The following is a 19762-nucleotide window of genomic DNA, read 5'->3' on the forward strand; positions in this document are numbered from 1 at the left end:
AATTTTTTCTGAACCCTTTCAAGTTTCACAACATCTTTCCGATAGGAAGAAGACCAGAATTGCACACAATATTCCAACAGTGGCCTAACCAATGTCCTGTCCAGCCGTAACATGACCTCCCAACTCCAGTACTCAATAATCTGACCAATAAAATAAAGCATACCAAATGCCTTCTTCACTATCCTATCTACCTGCGACTCCACTTTCAAGGAGCTATGAACCTGCACTCCAAGGTATCTTTGTTCAGCAACACTCCCTAGGATCTTACCATTAAGTGTAGAAGTCCTGCTAAGATTTGCTTTCCCACAATGCAGCACCTCGCATTTTTCTGAATTAAACTCTATCTGCCACTTTTCAGCCCATTGGCCCATCTCGTCAAGATCCTGTTGTAATCTGAGGTAACCCTCTTCGCTGTCCACCACACTTCCAATTTTGGTGTCATGTGCAAACTTACTAACTGTACCTCTTATGCTCGCATCCAAATCATTTATTTAAATTACAAAAAGTAGAGGACCTAGCACTGATCCTTGTGGCACTCCACTGGTTACAGGCCTCCAGTCACAACCCTCCACCACCACCCTCTGTCTTCTATATTTGAGTCAGTGCTGTATCCGAATGGCTAGTTCTCCCTGTATTCCATGAGATCTAACCTTGCTAATCAGTCTCCGATGAGGAACCTTGTCGAACGCCTTACTGAAGTCCATATAAATCACATCTACTGCTCTGCCCTCATCAATCCTCTTTGTTACTTCTTCAAAAAACGCAATCAAGTTTGTGAGACATGATTTCCCATGCACAAAGCTTTGTTTACTATCCCTAATCAGTCCTTGCTTTTCCAAATACATGTACATCCTGTCCCTCAGCATTCCTTCCAACAACTTGCCCACCACCCAGGTCAGGCTCAACGGTCTATTGTTCCCTAGCTTGTCATTAGCAAATTAGCAAATTTGCTGATGATACAAAGCTAGGTGGCAGGGTGAAATGTGATGAGGATGTTAGAAGATTCCAGGGTGACCTGGACAAGTTAGGTGAGTGGGCAGATGCATAGCAGATGCAGTTTAATGTGGATAAATGTATGGTTATCCACTTTGGTGGCGAGAACAGGAAGGCAGATTACTACCTTAATGGAATCAATTTAGGTAAGGGGGCAGTACAGAGAGATCTGGGTGTTCTTGTACACCAGTCAATGAAGGCAAGCATGCAGGTACAGCAGGTAGTGAAGAAGGCTAATAGCATGCTGGCCTTCATAACAAGACGAATTGAGTATAGAAGCAAAGAGGTGCTTCTGCAGCTGTACTGGACCCTGATGAGACCACACCTGGAGTACTGTGTGCAGTTCTGGTCTCCAAATTTGAGGAAAGACATTCTGGCTATTGAGGGAGTGCAGCGTAGGTTCACGAGGTCAATTCCTGGAATGGTAGGATTACCTTACACTGAAAGACTGAAGCGACTGGGCTTGTATACCCTTGAGTTTAGAAGACTGAGAGGGGATCTGATTGCGATGTATAAGATTATGTAAGGATTGGGCACTCTGGCAGCAGGAAACATGTTTCCGCTGATGGGTGAGTGCCGAACCAGAGGACACAGCTTAAAAAGACGGGGTAGACCATTTAGGACAGAGATGAGGAGAAACTTCTTCACCCAGAGAGTGGTGGGTGTGTGGAATGCTCTGCCCCAGAGGGCAGTGGAGACCCAGTCTCTGGATTCATTTAAGAAAGAGTTGGATAGAGCTCTCAAGGATAGTGGAATCCAAGGGTTATGGAGATAAGGCAGGAACAGGATACTGATTAGGAATGATCAGCCATGATTATATTGAATGGCGGTGAAGGCTCGAAGGGCCGAATGGCCTACTCCTGCACCTATTGTCTATTGTCTATTGTCTTATCGCCCTTCATAATCAGTGGCACGGTAGATCGCATAAATTGCAATTTAGGTGGAGCATTATCTCATCTGACCCTTAGAATCGGCAACACCATTTAATTATATCAGGGAATGTCTTGGTGGTAACTCATTTCCACTTTCCTGTCTGCACCCTGTGAAATTTTGAAAAGGAGTAGAAAATGCTGCCAAGACAAATTAGCTTACATCTTCGGGGACAGTTCCAGTTGTTGGATCCCAGCTGATCATTGGATCTGAAAAATATGAGTATATATGTAAAGAAAAAGGATATAGATCAATGCACACTAAATATTATTCCTCAGCCTTATACCTCTAACGTAAGAAACAATTACAGGTGTCAGGTTTACGAGATGCACAAGTGGCAGCTTAACTGACTTATTCACCACAATTGATCTTGATTTTAGATTTGACGTAACATAAAAGTTGTATACAGCGTCGAGTAAGCCACACAGGTAGAGTATCCAGTTGGGTTCAGGGGATATTTACAAAGATATTGCCAGTGTTGGAGGATTTGAACATTAGATTAGATTACTTACAGTGTGGAAACAGGCCCTTCGGCCCAACAAGTCCACACCGACCCGCCACCCACCCATACATTTACCCCTTTAACCTAACACTACGGGCAATTTAGCATGGCCAATTCACCTGACCCGCACATCTTTGTGACTGTGGGAGGAAACCGGAACACCCGCAGGAAACCCACGCATACACGGGGAGAATGTGCAAACTCCACACAGTCAGTCGCCTGAGTCGGGAATTGAACCCGGGTCTCTGGCGCTGTGAGGCAGCACTGCTAACCACTGTGCTACCATGGAGCTATAGGGAGAGGTTGAACAGGCTTGGTTTGTTTTTCCTGGAGCATCGGAGGCTGAGAGGTGATCTTAATTATGAGGGGCATGGATAAGGTTAATAGGCAAAGTCTTTTCCCTGGGGTCGGGGAGTCCAGAACTAGAGGGCATAGACTTAGTGTGAGAGAGGAAAGATATGAAAGAGAATACGGGGCAACTTTTTCACGCAGATGGTGGTTCGTGTATGGAATGTGCTGCCGGAGGAAGTGGTGGAGGCTGGTAAAATTGCAACATTTAAGAGGCATTTGAATGGGTGTATGAATAGGAAGTGTTTGGAACGATATGGACCGGCTGCTGGCAAGTGTGACTACATTGGGTTGGGATATCTGGTCGGCATGGATGGGCTGGACCAAAGGGTGTGTTTCCAAGCTGTTCCCCTCTATGACTCTATGGCTATATTTGAGGTAGGTAATGATTGCGTTGGATGGGGTGCAGAAGAGACTTAAGAGGATGTTATCTGGAGTCAGAGAGTGTTAATTGTGAAGAGAGATTAGGTACACTGAGATAAAAACAGAAATTTCTGTAGCAACTCAACAAATCCAGTCTTGAAGAAAACAACCGGACTTGAAATGTTAAATCTTTTTCCCTATCTCCTTCTCTCCACAGATGCTGCCAGACCTGCCAAGTATCTCCAGCCTATTCGGCTTCTATTTTAGATATTCAGCATGTCTTATTTTATTCGATAGACTGGTGTTGTTTTCCTTAGAGAAGTGGAGATGTGGTGGGGGGCATGGGTGTGATTGAAAAGACAATGAGGGCCATAGATAAGGTAGCCTGGAAGAAAATGTCTTCCCTTGATTAGGGATCAAGGACGAGAGAGCAAGGGGCAGAGATTGAAGGTAAAGCGCAGTTGGTTTGGAGGGGAGATGAGGATAAACAGTGCCAATCAGAGAGTGATGGGGTGTCTGGAACTCTGACTGTGGGAGAAGCAGAAACTAGACATGGCATTGAAGAAGGATTTAGACATGCACTTGCAATGCCAAGACGATGGGCCCAAGTGCAGGGGAATTGTGATTAGAGAATAATGAGGTGGTTGCTTTTGATGGTTGCACTCCAAAGGGGCTGAATGGTCTGTTTCTGTGCTGTAGACCTTTATTATTCAAGCCACAGTTATGAATGTAGAATTGATGTTAAATTTATATAGGACACTATTCTAGTGAAAGCCAAAGGAAGCAATCATGGAACTTATTGATTGTTTCTGGCAATTTATATGCATGCATGTACTGTTTCCACCTTATCCCCAATGGATATTATAATCTCTAAATAGAGACATTTTACAAATGTCTCTAGAATTTAGCTTCTCCTGAATTAAAATGGCAATAACTTATGTAAGGCTTTGATTGGACAAAGAATATTATGAATAGAAAAGTGACTTGTGAAGAGGACGTTATGAGCTTACGAAGGGATCGAGAAAATAAGTGAGTGGGTAAACATGTGGCGAATGGAGGGCAATGTGGGAAAGTGTAATATTTGCCATTTTGGCAGAAAGGGTAAGAACGAAGCTCATCTATATGTTGAGATGTTGCAGATATCTGAGGCACAGAAGGATTTGTGTGTCCTCCTGCATGAATCTAAGATACGTTTGCAGGCACATTAAGTAATCAGGAATACTAGTACGGTCAATTGTGAGGGCAATTGAATTCAGGAGTCCGAAGGTTATGCTTCGTTTATACAGGCGATTGGTGTTTCGACATCTGGAGTACTATACACTGCTCACTGTCCTTAAAGAAGGGTGTTACTATTTCAGAAGCAGTTCAGAGAACGTTTGCTGGACTAATCCCTGAACTGAGTGGATTGCCTCATGTGGAAGGCTAGTTAGGCTCGGCCCTGTATCCTCTGGAGTTCAGAATATTCAGGGGTGACTGAATTGAAACATAGTACCCTTTCCCGACGAATATCGAGAGGCTGTTTCCCCCAGTGGGGAAATGTAGAACTAGGAGTCACTGTTTAAAAATAAGGAGCTGCGTATTTAAACGGAGAAGAGGAAATATTTTCTCTGTCAGAGAGTTATGAGTCTTTAGAATTCGCTTCCTCAAAAGGCATTGCATGCAGTATTTTTTTAATACAAAGAGAGTTAGATGGTTGATTCCCAAGCGGGTTTATTATGATGGGGCAAAGCGGGTGGTTATGCATGAATGTCGATTCTGGATAAAATCAGATCAGCAATAATCTCATTAAGTAGTGCATTAGGCTTGTAGGCCGATTATTGTCCCGTGCGCATGCACTAAACACTGAAGAATGTGTGACATTTCCTAATCTCATAAAATCACTGGATCTGTATTTGGGGGCAATTCAGGAAAGAAAATGAGGAGAACGGCGTTGTTGACTTTGTTCAGGTTTCTTATCAATTGGCTTATATTGATAGTAATTATTAACTGGAAACTGAAAGACATGAATATTGAAATAAAACGCCAGGAATAAATCTACAGTGCAACAGTGAGTCACACGGTAATAATGATCAAATACTAATTCTCACTAAAATGTGACGCATTAGTTAAATGGATATTTTTACTGAGAACACCTATAGAATGAAAAATTGTCTAGATGCCGGAATTCTGTCCAATTGAAATTCAAAAATGCAATTGGTACTCAAATAGGGGCCACTCTGCATGTTGAACTAATCAATTCTGCATAATTATTAAGGATCAGATCATGAGCCAATTACTAAATGTTCAATATTCCCAAATCCGTTTGTCATTTCCAATGGACTGAGAGCATTAGGAGCAAGAAACTCCACATTACTGATATCACTAATACATTTGTTGAAGTCAACATGTTTGCCCACTTGAGGACAAAGAATTTACAAGTATTACACTTGCAGGTGTATTCAGTTTTACAATTAGTTGACAGTTAGAAAGTATATAATATGGAAAAGAAATATTTAAACATAGGAACAGGGTAGATTAAAAAAAACTATTTCCACTGGTTGGGGATTCGAGAACGAGGTGAGATGATCGATGAATTTGGTCCAGTGCATTCATGTTAGATCTCAGGAAAAAGTTAAGTTAATAACATTATCCAGCACGGTTAGACGCGCTTCAGTAAAAGAAGTTGCACCTCAGGTCGCTGTTATATCTTTCCCCTATCACTTTTATCCTATGCTCTCGAGTTTCGGAATTCCATACCTGGGAAAAGACTTTGGCTAGTCACCTTATCTATTCCCCATATGATATGCAAATCTCTAAAAGGTCACCCCTCAACCTCAAAGTCCCCAAGTCTATAATTTAAATCCTCGAATCCCGTCTACACCCTTGAAATCTTTTTCTGCTCCATTTTCAATTTAACAACATGCTTTGATTGGAAAGTACGAGCAGAATTTCCCCACAGTATTCAAAGGTAGTTTCATCAATATCCTGTATAGCTGCACCGTGATGTCCCAGTTCTTGTGCTCAGTGCTCTGACCAATGAAGGTAAACGTGCCAAACGCCTTCTTCACCACTCTGTCCAGCTGCGACATCATTTTCAAACAAATATGTACCTGCACCCCGAATTCTCTCTGTTTGACAACGCTCCCCAGGGTCCTACAATTAACTGTATAGATCCTGCTCTGGTTTGTCTGAGCAATATGCATCGCCTCACACTTACTTAAATTCAACTCCATCTGCCAATCCTTATCCCACTTGCCAACCTAATCAAGATCTCGTTGTACTATTAGATAACTTTCTTCTGACTTCTGCACAAAAAGTGTTGAGGAGGGTTGGAACTATCTTCCACAAACATCAGTGGATGCTGGGTCTGTTGCTGATTTTAAATTTGGGAAATTTCGATAAGTGAAAATATTGAACGGATAGGGGCCAAAGAATGGTATATGGCATTAGGCCACAGATCAGCCATGAATGGCCGAACAGGTTACAGATTCTAAAGTCCTACTCCTGTTTCTATGCTCTTAAGTATTATTACCAAATTGATCCTAACACTTACAGTCGAGTGTGTGCATCCTAGTATCCTGATCCAAAGTTACAGGTCCTTCCCTGAAAGCGACAATAAACAGTTTTAAATGGCATTTTATGTTTCAGTTCTTCTGATCTGACAACATTGACAGAGTTCAAGCAGTTGATCTAATTATCTAACTGTGAAAAAAGCCAAAGAATCAGGAATGTCTGGTTAACTTGGTTAGGCAATTGAAGAGGTCACAAAATTAACAGACAACAAGAGAACAATGTACTCATTTAATATTCTATTGGTACATCGCAAATCCATAAGGAACAAATTCAATTGGATACAGGGAAATGGATTGCCATGTGGAATCATTCTAAAATATTAATCCAGAGGCCCAATAATATTCTTACGGTCTGGCTTCAAATCCCACCATGAAGGAATTCTAATTCATTTTTAAAAGAAATCTGTCATCATGTGCTTAATAATGACTGATGAAGACCAGTGCACCAAAAGTCTCCTTCACTGTCCTGTTTATCAGTGAGTTCACTTTCAGAGATCTTTGTACCTGAACTCCAAGGTCCCTCTGTTCCACTACACTCCTTAAGGCCTTAGCGAATCATATAATCATAGAATCCCTACAGTGTGGAAACAGTCCCTTCTGCCCAATAAGTCCACACCGACCCTCTGAAGAATAACCCACCTAGACCCATTTGTCTATCCTATTACGCTGCATTTACCACGACGATCGCACCTAACCCACACATACATGAATACTACGGACAATTCAGCATGGCCAAGTCACCAAACCTGCACATCTTTGGATTGTGGGAAGGAATGAACACTTCATGTCAATAGTTTCTAAGGTTTTAAATGTAAAGTCGACTGACACATGAGACATATGGTCCCTTGCGAATCCACTACTACGACACTTCATGAGGAGAAGGATTCTGAGAATACTGCCCTGTTTCCCTCCGAGTCTCACACCACCCTGATTCGGAGCACTAACTGGTTCTTTCACTTTTGTCGGGTGAGAATAGTGGAATCCCCTTCCATCTAATCAGTATGGATCCAGCTACCTACAAGATGAACTGAAGGGTCCCGAAGACAGTTGAAATGATACTCCCAGAGGGCTATTAGAAATGGGCATATCCTAGCCAGCAGCACCCACATCTCGTGGATTAATGATTGCAAATAATATTGGAACAAATCTATCAGTCAACGGATCAGAATGAACTCAATTATCTGAACATCTCCTGTAGACCCCCCCCCCCCCCCCCCCAACCCCCGACCAGTGCTTTGCCATTCTTCCTGAAACGTGGAATGCTTGAAAATTAGACCATATGTTACTCGAGGAAAGCAATTTCACTGCAACATTCGTTCAAATGTACAGTTCCAAATTGAGATATGGTGCAACCTGAGAAATGCGATCAAAGAATATATCACTCTGAATAAATAACACACTTTTGCACTGGGTGACATGGTCGCAGTCGGTCGTATTATTCAAATTATTCAAAAGTCAATATTAGATGCATGCATGCAAAAAAAGGACAAGAAACATGCAACTCAATGCTTGTGTTAACAAAGACAAGACACAATTTTGTATCTCACCTGTTCCTTCCTGAATGGTTTGGTTTGTATATAGGATAAAAGAAGAGATAAATATCAGATAAATATCGAAAATCATATTTCAGACATATTTCTGCTTATTTTGATGAAGACAGACTTTAAGCAAAAAGAGGTTGGATAGGCGATGATTCAATAAGACATAGAAGCAGAAATTAGGCCATTCAGCCAATCACGTCTACTCTGTCATTCAATCATGGCTGATAAGTATCTTCTCATCTCTATTCTTCCGCTTTCTCCCCGTAACACTTCAACCCCTTGATACTGAAGACCTATCTATCTTAATCTTAAATCTACTCAATTACCTGACCTCCACAGCCATCATTACTCTCTGGCTGAAAAAGATTCTCCTTATTTCCTTGCCAACCGGTCTTCCTTTTCTTATAAAGCTCTGCCCTCATGTCTTCGTCTCTCCTCCGAATGTAAACATCTTCCCACCATCCACTCTGTTCAGGCCACTCAGTATTCTGTCTGTTTCAATTAGATCCCCCTATGTCCTTCTAAACTCCATCAACTATAAACTCAGAGTTTTTAGTCAAAGAATTACTGCAGTGCAAACAGAATCCATTCGCTCCATTCATTCTGCACCCACAGTCTCAAGACGATCTCACCCAGTCCGCCAATTCATCACAGCTAAAGCGTTGCCATACATGTACTTATCTATTTTTTCAAATGTTGCAACTGTACTTGCATGATTAGATTAGATTACATTACAGTGTGGAAACAGGCCCTTCGGCCCAACAAGTCCACACCGACCCGCCAAAGCGCAACCCACCCATACCCCTAACCTAACAGTACGGGCAATTTAGCATGGCCAATTCACCTGACCTGCACATCTTTGGACTGTGGGAGGAAACCGGAGCGCCCAGAGGAAACCCACGCAGACACGGGTAGAATGTTCCACACAGTCAGTCGCCTGAGGCGGGAATTGAACCCAGGTCTCAGGCGCTGTGAGGCAGTAATGCTAACCACCGTGCCACCGTGCCGCCCGTGCATCTATCACTTCCGCTGACAGCTATTTTCATAAATGCACCATCCCCGTGCGAAAACGTTGCCCCTCAGGTTCCTTTTAGATTTTTCCTCTATCACGTTTAACCGATGCCCTCTCATTTTCTATATCCTGTTGGGTCAAAAGACCTTCGCTATTCACCTTATCTTTGCACTTTATTGTTTTATAAACTTTAATAAGATCACCCTTCAACCTCTTATGCCCCAGTGAAAAGGCTCCAAGCCGATTCAGCCTATCCTTATAACTCAAAACTTACAGCCCTGACAACATGCCTGTAAATTTATTTGCACTTCCTCCAACTTAATAGCACCCTTCCTTTAGCAGCGGGAACTAGAACTGCACACGATACTGCGAACTTTGCCAGCCAACGTTAAGTACAACCTCAACATATAACCCTGCATTTCCCACATCTCGCCCACCTAGCTTGCACATTCCTGGAGACTGCAGGTCCATTTAACAAGGTCAGTACAACTAAAGTGTCCATCTTTGGATTGTGGGAGGAAACCAGAGCACCCAGTGGAAACGAATGGCGTCACAGAGAGAGTATACAAACTCCATCGTGACAGTCACCCAAATCTGTAATGAAGCCATGGCGCCTTGCACTGTAAGGCATCAACGTTAACCACTGAGTCATCGTGCCACTCACAATTTGCACCAGGAAAGATAATGGAAAATATATACCTTTCTTTTGTTCCACAAACTAAAAGAACAGTGCTTAGATATCTTGCCTCTAACTCATGCAAGGATGGCACATCTGCAATGTCAACAACGACGAAATATTTATAATACAGGTCTAACCAAAAGTCAGAGAGACCTGTTTACTTATGCTGAACGTTGAAATCATATTCAGAAATTTAGTAAAAGATTTCATTTTGCCAAATTGTCTGCAGCTGAACAAGCAGAACAGTTCTTGAGGTAATTTAAACAAAAGGTACAAAATTTTAGATATCACGTTACTTAGTGAGATGAATGGAAGGTAGAGTGATGACAACAGTGTGGGTCCTATTCCCACAACAACTGAGGTTACTATGCAGTACTCTCCATCACCACCAATGCCCTTGACTGTGGTATGATGACCCACAGGCTTAACCAACACCCGTTGGTTCTCTGTAAGAGAGAGCTGCTCTGTGATTGGGTAAGACCGTGATGACTTTACTGTAAAGCAATTCATCTGCACATTGCTTTCCAATGGAGAAAGTATCACGGGATTTGGATTCTATTTCCCTCTCCTCACAGCTGCTGCCAGGCCTACTTAGATTTTTCAGCAATTTCTGTTTTTGTGTGTTTCAGATCTCCAGCATTTCGCAGTACTTTTTAAAAATAGAATCCCTAGTGTGGAAACAGGTCTTTTGGCCCTTCAAGTCCACATTGACCCTACGAAAGGTAACCCACCCAGAACCATTCCCTTACACTATTACTCGACAAGTACACCTGACTAATGCACCTAACCTACGCATCCCTGAACACTACGGGCAATTTAGTATGATCAATTCACCTAAACTGCACATCTTTGGATTGTGGGAGGAAACCAGAGCACCCGGAAGAAACCAAAGCAGACACGGGGAGAATGTGCAAACTTCAAATGGGCAATCGCCAGAAGCTGGAATTGAACATGGGTCCTGTGAGACAGCAGGTCCTAACCAATGAGCCACAGTGCCACAGTTTATACAAAGAATGTGGAAATTTAATGCCATCAGTATCAATTCCAGACATTGGGGATCTTACTGTAATGTCACCATATTTCCTGAAAACAACAGTCCTGCTGTCTTTCCAGAAGTAGTTGAACGTGAGTATCACCATGCCTCAGACGAGGGGAGAGGTTAAGAAAAGCTCTTCATGGTAACGTCATCTATGACGGGATTTGAACCCAAAAGCTGACATTCCTCTGCATCGCAAACCAACCATCCAAACAACTGAACTAGACGAAAGGTGAGTACTGCACATGCTGGAGTACAGAGTCAAGATCTGAGTGGTGCTGGATAAGCACAGCAGGACAGGATCATCAGGAAGGGCTTTTGCCTGAAACGTCGATTTTCCTGCTCCTTGGATGCTGCCTGATTTGTTGTGCTTTACCAGCAACACTCCAATCTTGAAACAACTGAATTAACCGACCCAGGTCATCCGTAAAAAGTCTTCACATGTTCTGCATCACAAACCAGGGGCCGAATGACCTTCTCCTGCAACTAGCCTTTGCATTATCTCCATTCTTATTGATGGAAGGTGGAGAATGCACTCCAAATCAGAGAAATATGAGTTGCGCACTTAGTGCTACAGACTTCAAACAGATACATGCAGTGGTACATTTGTCAAACTAATTGGACATTACAATTTTTGAGCATATTAGAGTCATCGGGTCATGCAGACCAGAAACAGTCTCTCCATCCCAGTTCATTAATCCCTAAACTGAAAGAGTCTCAATTGCCGTCATTTGGCCCACCTACCTCTACGTTTTTCCTGTTCACGTTCCTGTGCAAATGTATTTTAAATGTTGCAATCGCAACTTCCTCTGACTAATCGTTCCATATACGCACCAGTCTCTGTGTGAAAAAGTTGTCCCTCAAATCCCTTCTCAATTTTTCGCCTCTCGCCTTAAACCTCTGCCATGCAGTTATTGGACTCTCCTACCCTGGGGAAAAGAGCTTGGCTATTCACCTTATCGATGACGCTCGTGATTTAATAAAGCTTGCTGTTATTGAAAGCGCAAATACCTCCTTTAATAATTATCAATGTGCAGATCAAAATGAAGATGAACAGAAGTAGCAGCAGGGCAGATCCCAGAATAAACAGAAGTTGCATGTTAATTCCATCTGAAACAGATTGACAAAAACAAGTCTTGTCAAATAACATACTGTTGCAATGGTAGTTTATAAATGTATATGCTTCTCTGAGTCCTTTCAAAACAGATACCCTCAAACACATTGCATAACTCAGCAGGTTAAATTCCAAACATGAGACAGATCCGATTGCGATACACAATGACAGGGGAATGCTGTTGGAGCTGGAAAGCACTTAGGTGTGGCCACAGCTGGAGCACTGTGTGCAGTTCCAGTCTCCACATTATAGGAATGACGTGATTGCGATGGAATGGGTGCAAAGGAGATTCCCCAGGATGTTGCCTGTGATGCAGCATTTCAGTGATGAAGAGAGGCTGGATAAGCTCAGGTTGTTTCCGTGTGGGAGAGAAGGTTGTGGACCTGTTAGAGGTGTGTAAGACTTCGAGGGTAATGGATGGGGGAATAGGAAGCAGCTGTTCCCCTTGATCGAACGAACAACAACAATGGGGGAGAGCATCATTTTAAAATGAACAAAAGGATGTTTGGAGGGGGACTTGAGGGTTGTTTCACACAGAGGGTGATGGGGGTCTGGACTGCACTGGCCAGGAGTATAGTTGAGGAAGGAAACATCACAGCATTTTAAAAATAGCCCTTGAATGAGTACTTGAAGTGCCATAGAATCACAGAGATGTATAGCACTTAACCAGACCCTTTGGTCCAACTCGCCCATGCTGACCAGATATTCGAAACTTATCTAGTCCCATTTGCCAGCACTTGGCCCATATCCGTTGAATCCGTCCTATCAATCTATCACTCCAGATGCCTTTTCAATTTGTATACTTGCACCAGCCTCCACCACCTCCTTTGGCTACTTATTCCAGACACGCACCACCCACTGGGTGAAAAGGTTGTCCTTTAGTCCCTATTTTTAATAGTTCCTCTCTCACCCCAAACCTTTGCCCTCTAGTTCTGGACTGCTCTGCCAGGAGGGTCCTTTGTCTTTTACCTAAGAGCTTGTGCTGTCTCGTGCTCTGCCCTCATCAATTCTCTTTGTAATTTTTTCAGAAAACTCAGTCAACTTTGTGAGACACGAATGTCCACGCACAAAGCCGTGCTAACCAGCCCTAATCAGTCTTTGCCTTTCAAAATATATGTTAATCCTGTCCCTTAGGATTCCTTCCAATAACGTGCCCAACGCCAATTTCAGACTCACTTCCTCATCACTTTTCTAAAATAAAGGCACTACGTTAGCCCATAACATTCAAGGCAATGGAGTACAGTGCGGGAAAGTTGGACTAGTGCAGACTCTGTGTAGCTTCGACTGTAAGCCTCGATAGGTCGAAAAGCCTCTTCTGTACTTTATGATTTGATCCTCACCACTGCTGTTTTAATTCGCAAAATTGATGTTCTTACATTTTAAAGTTTCTGAGTTCAAGATAACGTAATATCGATCAAAAACATCAACTCCCTCTTTTGGAAAATGAAGAAAAAGGAACAACGGGGATACAGATTTAAATTTACTCGCAAACGAATTCAGGAATGAACGAAATGAGGAAAGCATTTTTCACCCAGTGAGTAGTTGGGCTGCAGAGTGCACTGCTTACAAATATGGTAGAAACACGTTCAACTGAGGCATTCGAAAGGGGTATGGGAAAGAAATGGTGTGTGCAGGGAGATGGGGGTGGGGGTTGAGAGAAGGCAAGAAATTGGTCCTAGGCTATGGAATGAGTCCAGGTATGGTGGAACCAATGGTCGCTTCCTGCTCCATAATAATCGCGTGGATCTGTGAACAAAAATGATGTTTTTAGTATGTGTGCTTCATCATCATTCATAACACAACAGAACTGGCGTTCTCCTGAAAACAAAACTGATAAGGTTTCGCAAAAGAAGGGCTCATATTTATTTATTTCTTCTTTTTGCCATGTTGATTCATTTTTTTTGCACAAATCAGGAGTCGACTCACCTGTATGGTGAAGTTTACACGTGTCTGACTCTATCCATCTCCCACCAATGTCCACTTGATAGCGACATGAATACTCAATGTTCTTGCTTCGAAATGGAGGGACCAGGATATCCATGGCAGCAGAACTCTGACCAGAAAGCACTTGTGTGGAATCAATGAGGGTTTGAGAAAACTCGTAGAAAATAAATCTCATAGAAGGATAGGGAATTGGCGCTGTACAATTCACAGTGACATTTTGACCCTTTGCAGTTGGATAACCATGAAACTCTAGCAGGCAAGTCGGTTTCAGTATATGGTCTAAAGCAGGAAAATAAAGTGGAAATCAACCATTAAATTCAGGCGTTAAAAATATTTTGTTGATGAAGGGGAAGGCTTAGCTATAAGCATATAATTCACATATACATATCAGATAACTACTGGTACTGCTAGATTGGCGCCATATCCACAAACACACACTCCGTCCAACACCGACGCTCAGTAGCAGCAGTGTTTACCATGCGCAAGATGCAATGCAGACGTTCACCAAGGATCCTCAGAACAGTACCTTCGTTATCTAGAAGATCAAGGGCAAAAGATACATGGGAACACCAGCCCGTCTGAGCCCCTCGCTATCTCGACTTGAAAACATGTCGGCCGTTCCTTCAGTATGGCTGGGTCAAATTCCTAGAATTCTCACTGTAAGAGCATTGTGGGTCAACTTACAGCATGTGGACAGCAGCGGTTTATGAAGACGGCTCACCACCACCTTCTCAATGTAGTGCACAGAGCTTAGGGACAAGGGAGCAATAAATGCTTGGCCCAGGTAGTGACACCTACATCTTGCAGGAGAACAGAAAATCAGCGCCTATATATACATAAATGATTTGGAGGAGATATAGGTTGTCACATTACTGTGTTTGCAGATGACACTAAGTTTCATGGAGTAGCAGATAGTGAAGGAGACTGTCAGAGAATATAGCAGAATATAGATAGATTGGAGACATTGGCAGAGAAATGGCAGCTGGAGTTCAATCCGGACAAATGTGAGTTGATGCATTTTAGAAGATCCAATTAAAGAGCGAACTATACAGTACACGAAGAAGTCCTGGGGAAAGTTAATGTACAGAGAGATCTGGGTGTTCAGCTCCATTGTTCCCTGAAGGTGGCAATGCAGATCAGTAGAATGGTCAAGAAGGCATACGGCTTACCTTCATCGGGCGGGGTATTAAGTACAAGAGTTGGGAGGTCATGGTACAGTTGTATAAGACTTTGGTTTGGCCACATTTGGAATATTGCATACAGTTCTGATTGACACATCACTAAAAGAATGTGGATGCTTTGGAGAGGGTGCAGAGGAAGTTGAACAGGATGTTGCCTGGTATGGAGGGTGCTAGCTATAAATAGATGTTGAGTAGATTAGGATTATTTTCTTTGGAAAGACGGAGGTTGAGAGAGTTTGATAGATATTTTAAAAATCATGATAAGTGTAGACAGGATGGAGAGCAAGAAACTTTTTTCCTGAGGATTGAATCACTAGTGGTCACGATTTCAAAGTGAGAGGGGAAAGGTTTAGGGGAGATATGCATGTAAAGTTCTGCATACGGACGGTGGTGGGTACCTGGAATGCGTTGCCAGTGGAGGTGGTAGTATTGGGAATGGGCAAGAAACAAAGGGATGCAGATCTTATGAAAATAGTTGGCAGTTTTAGATAGATGATTGGATCGGAGCAGGCTTGCAGTGCCGAAGGACTTGTTCCTGTGCTGCGATTTTCGTTGTTCTTTGTTCAATTAACCAGTGCAGGATTGCATATGAATAAATCAATCTCAATCGATTTTTGAATGTGAACCTGATGTGATTATGAGAAAACATGTTCAGTTAAATCAATCAAGTTCTAAATCCAGTGCAAACTTAGAGGCACCCACCTTTTATCGTCAATATCATTGGATTGCTTTGCTTCGAACTGATCAATCGTTCTTCAACGACCATGCTGTACATGCATTTGTATTGTTCGACTCCAGGATTCACTGTCTCCGTGATGTTAAATATTCCTATCTGTCTCCCCTTCGTGATTATAGGGGGCACTGCTTCCAGTGAGTTGTTATTATTGTACAAATAAAACATCTTGTCTGAATCTTGAGTTGGAGCTTTGCAAGTCAACAGTAGCAATTCCCCCTTAATGACTGTTGTAAAATTCAGGTTCAGGGAAATCTCTGGTTCTGCAGGGCGATCTGAAAGGGGATTCAAGTTTCAATTTGTGCACTAGCTAAACTTACAGTAATCTCTATTCATGTTGTTTACAATTTGGAATGTTTTTCATTGCAGGAGTGATTGAGGCCCCTGGATCTATCTCAATGGAGTTTAGAAGGATGGAGGCAATGTGATTGACACTTACAGAATGCCGAATGGCCTGGATATAGTGAATATTTCAACTTGTACAGCATCTGAATGAATGGATGACGCTTTAGAACTGAGATGAGAAGCAATTTCTTAAGCCAGAAGCTGTTGAATCGGTGGAACTGGTCGCCGCAGAGGCTGTGGAGGCCAAGTCATTGAATGCATTTAAGACAGAGATAGATAGGTTCTTGCTTAGTAAGGGGATCAAGGGGTATTTGGACAAGGCAAAACAAAGGGGTTAAGAAACACATCAGCCACTATTGAACATTGATGAAGGCTCGATGGGCCGAAGGGCCTAATTGTGCTCTCATGTCTTATGTCTGAAGGTGGTAAACCAATTCGAAGTATTGTTAAACTCACCGAACACAGGGACGAGAACAGAGACGCTGGTCTCCGAGTCTATCAATCGCCCGGCAATTCTTGCTTGATAGGCACACCAGTACTCTCCTGGGTCATTGGCTACAATCTGGAAATTGACAGAAGTGGAGCCACTGTCTTCACTGATCTCCTCAAGAGAATGGCCATTGGTGCTTCTATACAAAAAAAACTGGCGGACTGAGTACAGAACGTCCACTTGACATGTGATGCTGAGGGGTTCACCCTTCAAAAATATCCTCACAGACGCGTTGAGTTTGATTCGAGGCCTTTTAGGTCGTTCTAGATGAACACAGGAAGTGAAAACATGGAGGAGGTTAGCATTGATTCTCCCAGGGGTGGGGGAAAAAGACGTGTGAAATTGAAAGAGCAAACATATGTGGTGAATTCCACTTACCGACCACGTTCAAATACAGCTTGTCACTGAGCTCTGAATATCTCCGATGCCCAGAGACAGTCATCCCACACTCGCACATATAATATTCTGGCACAGCCGCCTGAATTTCGAAAATGGTGAAACTGTGATTTTGATCAGCAAAATGGCTGTGTGTTTTCTGCTCACCAGTATACAGGTAGAAACTGTAAGAGGACGATTGGAAATCTACACTGCAAGTCATGTTAACCAATTCGCCCCTGATGAATATGTTCTCGGAATGATTCAGCGAGAGGCTCGGTTTCTGTGGTTTGTCTGCCAGAAATTGAAGGAAAAAATCAAATTGACGGCTAAAAATGACACTCGAGAAATCCAAAGCAGCCCCCTCTGAATTGGCACCACATCCACAAACATCAACTCCCACTACCTCCATTGATGCTCAGTAGCAACAGGGTGAACCATCTACAATATGCGGATCAGAAAGTCACCAAAGTTCCTCAAGGATGACTTTCCAATCGCACAACTGCTTCCATCTAGAAGGACAAAGGCCGCTGCTTCACTCCCTTTGACCCACTCACCATCCCCATTTGGGAAATATATCGGCGTCAGTGTCGCTGGATGAAACTCCTGGAATTCCTTTCCTGAGGGCATTGTGGATCTACCAACAGCACGTGGATTGCAGTGGTTAAAGAAAGCAGCTCACCACCACCTTCTCAAAGGGGCAACTGGGAATGGAGTGGGCCCAGACAGAGACGTCCACATCGCCCAAATGAATGAAGAAATATAAAATATATTATGATAAAATACATCTTGCATAGACTGCGCCATCTTCAGATTCAATGATTGTGAAGCAAGTGAAACATTATCCTTTTGTGCATTAAAGAGTGCTATTTCACTTCCTAAACTGTGTAGAATCACATAAAGTTGTGCTTATGTTAGAGACAGGTGATAAGCAGATCCCTTCTGAAAAAAGGCATTGTGCATTGTCCTCTGTACTTTATTGTTTGGATGTTCATGATTCAGTGTGTATCTACTAATTCCATCATTTGCTTAGCTCACTGAGGAATTCAATCACCGATTGTAATCTCCACGTTTCACTGCAGAAATTCACCAATAAACCTCAGACAGCATCTTCCAAACTCATCAGCCCCTTCTATGTGGACCAAGAAGAGCAGCAGATGGGACCACCACACTCTGCATGTTTCCCCTCTGAGCCACTCAACATCCCGACTTGGAAATATTTTGGCCCTTCCCTTCAGCATTGCTGGGTTCGAAATATTAGAATTTCCTCTCTAACGGTATAGTTGGCCTAACTACAGAACATGGGATGCATCGGTTCACCACCACCACCTTCTGAAGTGGATAGCTGCAGATGGACAATAAATGTTGAGCCCCACATCCCATGAGAAAATACAAAGAGAGAATTAAAGCTTGCATTGTTGGAATGAATGAAAAGTGCAAAATACACAGAAAATTAACAGGGGTTAACCATGAGTACTTACCAATAACTGTTACATAGACTGAGTAACTCTGCTCTGAGCTCAACAAGCTTTGCTCCAATGTAAGTTCGCAAGAGCAGGTAAACATTTCGCGTGCGGTTATTGGAATTTCAAAAGTTGCCATGTGGTAATTGAAGTCACTTTGAACATTCGAGTTTGTCAGCTTTTGTCCGTTTCTGTGTAAGTAGAGTGAAGAGCACGAATACTTGGAGCTGAGGTAGCACTTGATTTTTGCATGATGTCCAAAGATGAATGTGCTGAGGCCACCATCCAACTCAATGGATGGGGTCACAGGACGATCTAAGACAGACAGAGAGAGAGAGAGAGAAAAGACATGGCGAGAGTAGAAAGAAAATAGAGAAATGTCGGAACACAATTTCAAAAACAAAATAGCAGAGAACTGTGGAGGATGCTGGAGGTCGGAAACAAAAACAGAAATTACTGCAGAAAATCAAAAAGTCTGGCACGATCTGTAGGAAAAAATCAGAGTAATGTTTCGACTCCAATGACTGTTTCTACACTGCTGACAAGGAGTTTGGGGCCAGAGCAAATATGCAATATACAAACTTGAATGAGCACAGATTTAAGATCAATGGGGAAAGTATATGCATCGATAGATTCTGATTTTATTTGAAGAATAGAGGAAGTGCTAATTGTCTTGTACTAATTGTTCGAGTTGGCGATTGAAACTAAAGTAGTCGATGATTTCAAAAGGTGGAATGATGGACACTCAATTGAAATAAAAAAATGCAGTGATGTTGAGGGAGTTGAAATGAATGAATTGATACCTGCGTTTAGGTGGTTCCTTTACTCTAAATGTGTTTTTACCACAGCCCCTGAATGCTTTCTTCCAATAAAGAGACTGTAGCTTAACCTAGGCCCAACCAGGTGAGGGGAGAGTTTGAAAAGGAGGATCCTTCATAATAAGCTGAGCTGATATAGGAATTGAACCCTCTTTTGAGCGTCACCCTGCATTACAAACCAACTGTCCGGCTAATAGACACGACCCCTTGGTTGCCCACTCCGCCAAGTAATTATTTCTATGATTATGTGGTCACAGGTAAAACTTACAATTCTCAAGCATCCTCACAGAACGTGGTTAAACTTTTCAAAATCCTGAGCTGTATGGGTAGGATTGCCATGATTA

At 42.6% G+C, this 19762-nt stretch overlaps 1 protein-coding gene across 1 annotated transcript in view; it reads right to left on the minus strand.

Moving 5' to 3' along the window:
- LOC122544686 overlaps nucleotides 1-19762 on the minus strand; it is a 45823-nt gene that overhangs the window by 10896 nt on the left and 15165 nt on the right. Inside the window, exons 6-14 of the mRNA XM_043683959.1 lie at nucleotides 18619-18915; nucleotides 17141-17431; nucleotides 16729-17025; nucleotides 15897-16202; nucleotides 13996-14292; nucleotides 11967-12065; nucleotides 8235-8244; nucleotides 6669-6718; nucleotides 2086-2132 (exon numbers count right to left, since the gene is read on the minus strand). Of these exons, the coding sequence (XP_043539894.1) occupies nucleotides 2086-2132; nucleotides 6669-6718; nucleotides 8235-8244; nucleotides 11967-12065; nucleotides 13996-14292; nucleotides 15897-16202; nucleotides 16729-17025; nucleotides 17141-17431; nucleotides 18619-18915 (1694 nt within the window). The remainder of the gene's footprint in view (nucleotides 1-2085; nucleotides 2133-6668; nucleotides 6719-8234; nucleotides 8245-11966; nucleotides 12066-13995; nucleotides 14293-15896; nucleotides 16203-16728; nucleotides 17026-17140; nucleotides 17432-18618; nucleotides 18916-19762) is intronic.

Source organism: Chiloscyllium plagiosum, chromosome 50, assembly GCF_004010195.1.
Source record: "Chiloscyllium plagiosum isolate BGI_BamShark_2017 chromosome 50, ASM401019v2, whole genome shotgun sequence".
Classification (NCBI taxonomy): domain Eukaryota; kingdom Metazoa; phylum Chordata; class Chondrichthyes; order Orectolobiformes; family Hemiscylliidae; genus Chiloscyllium; species Chiloscyllium plagiosum.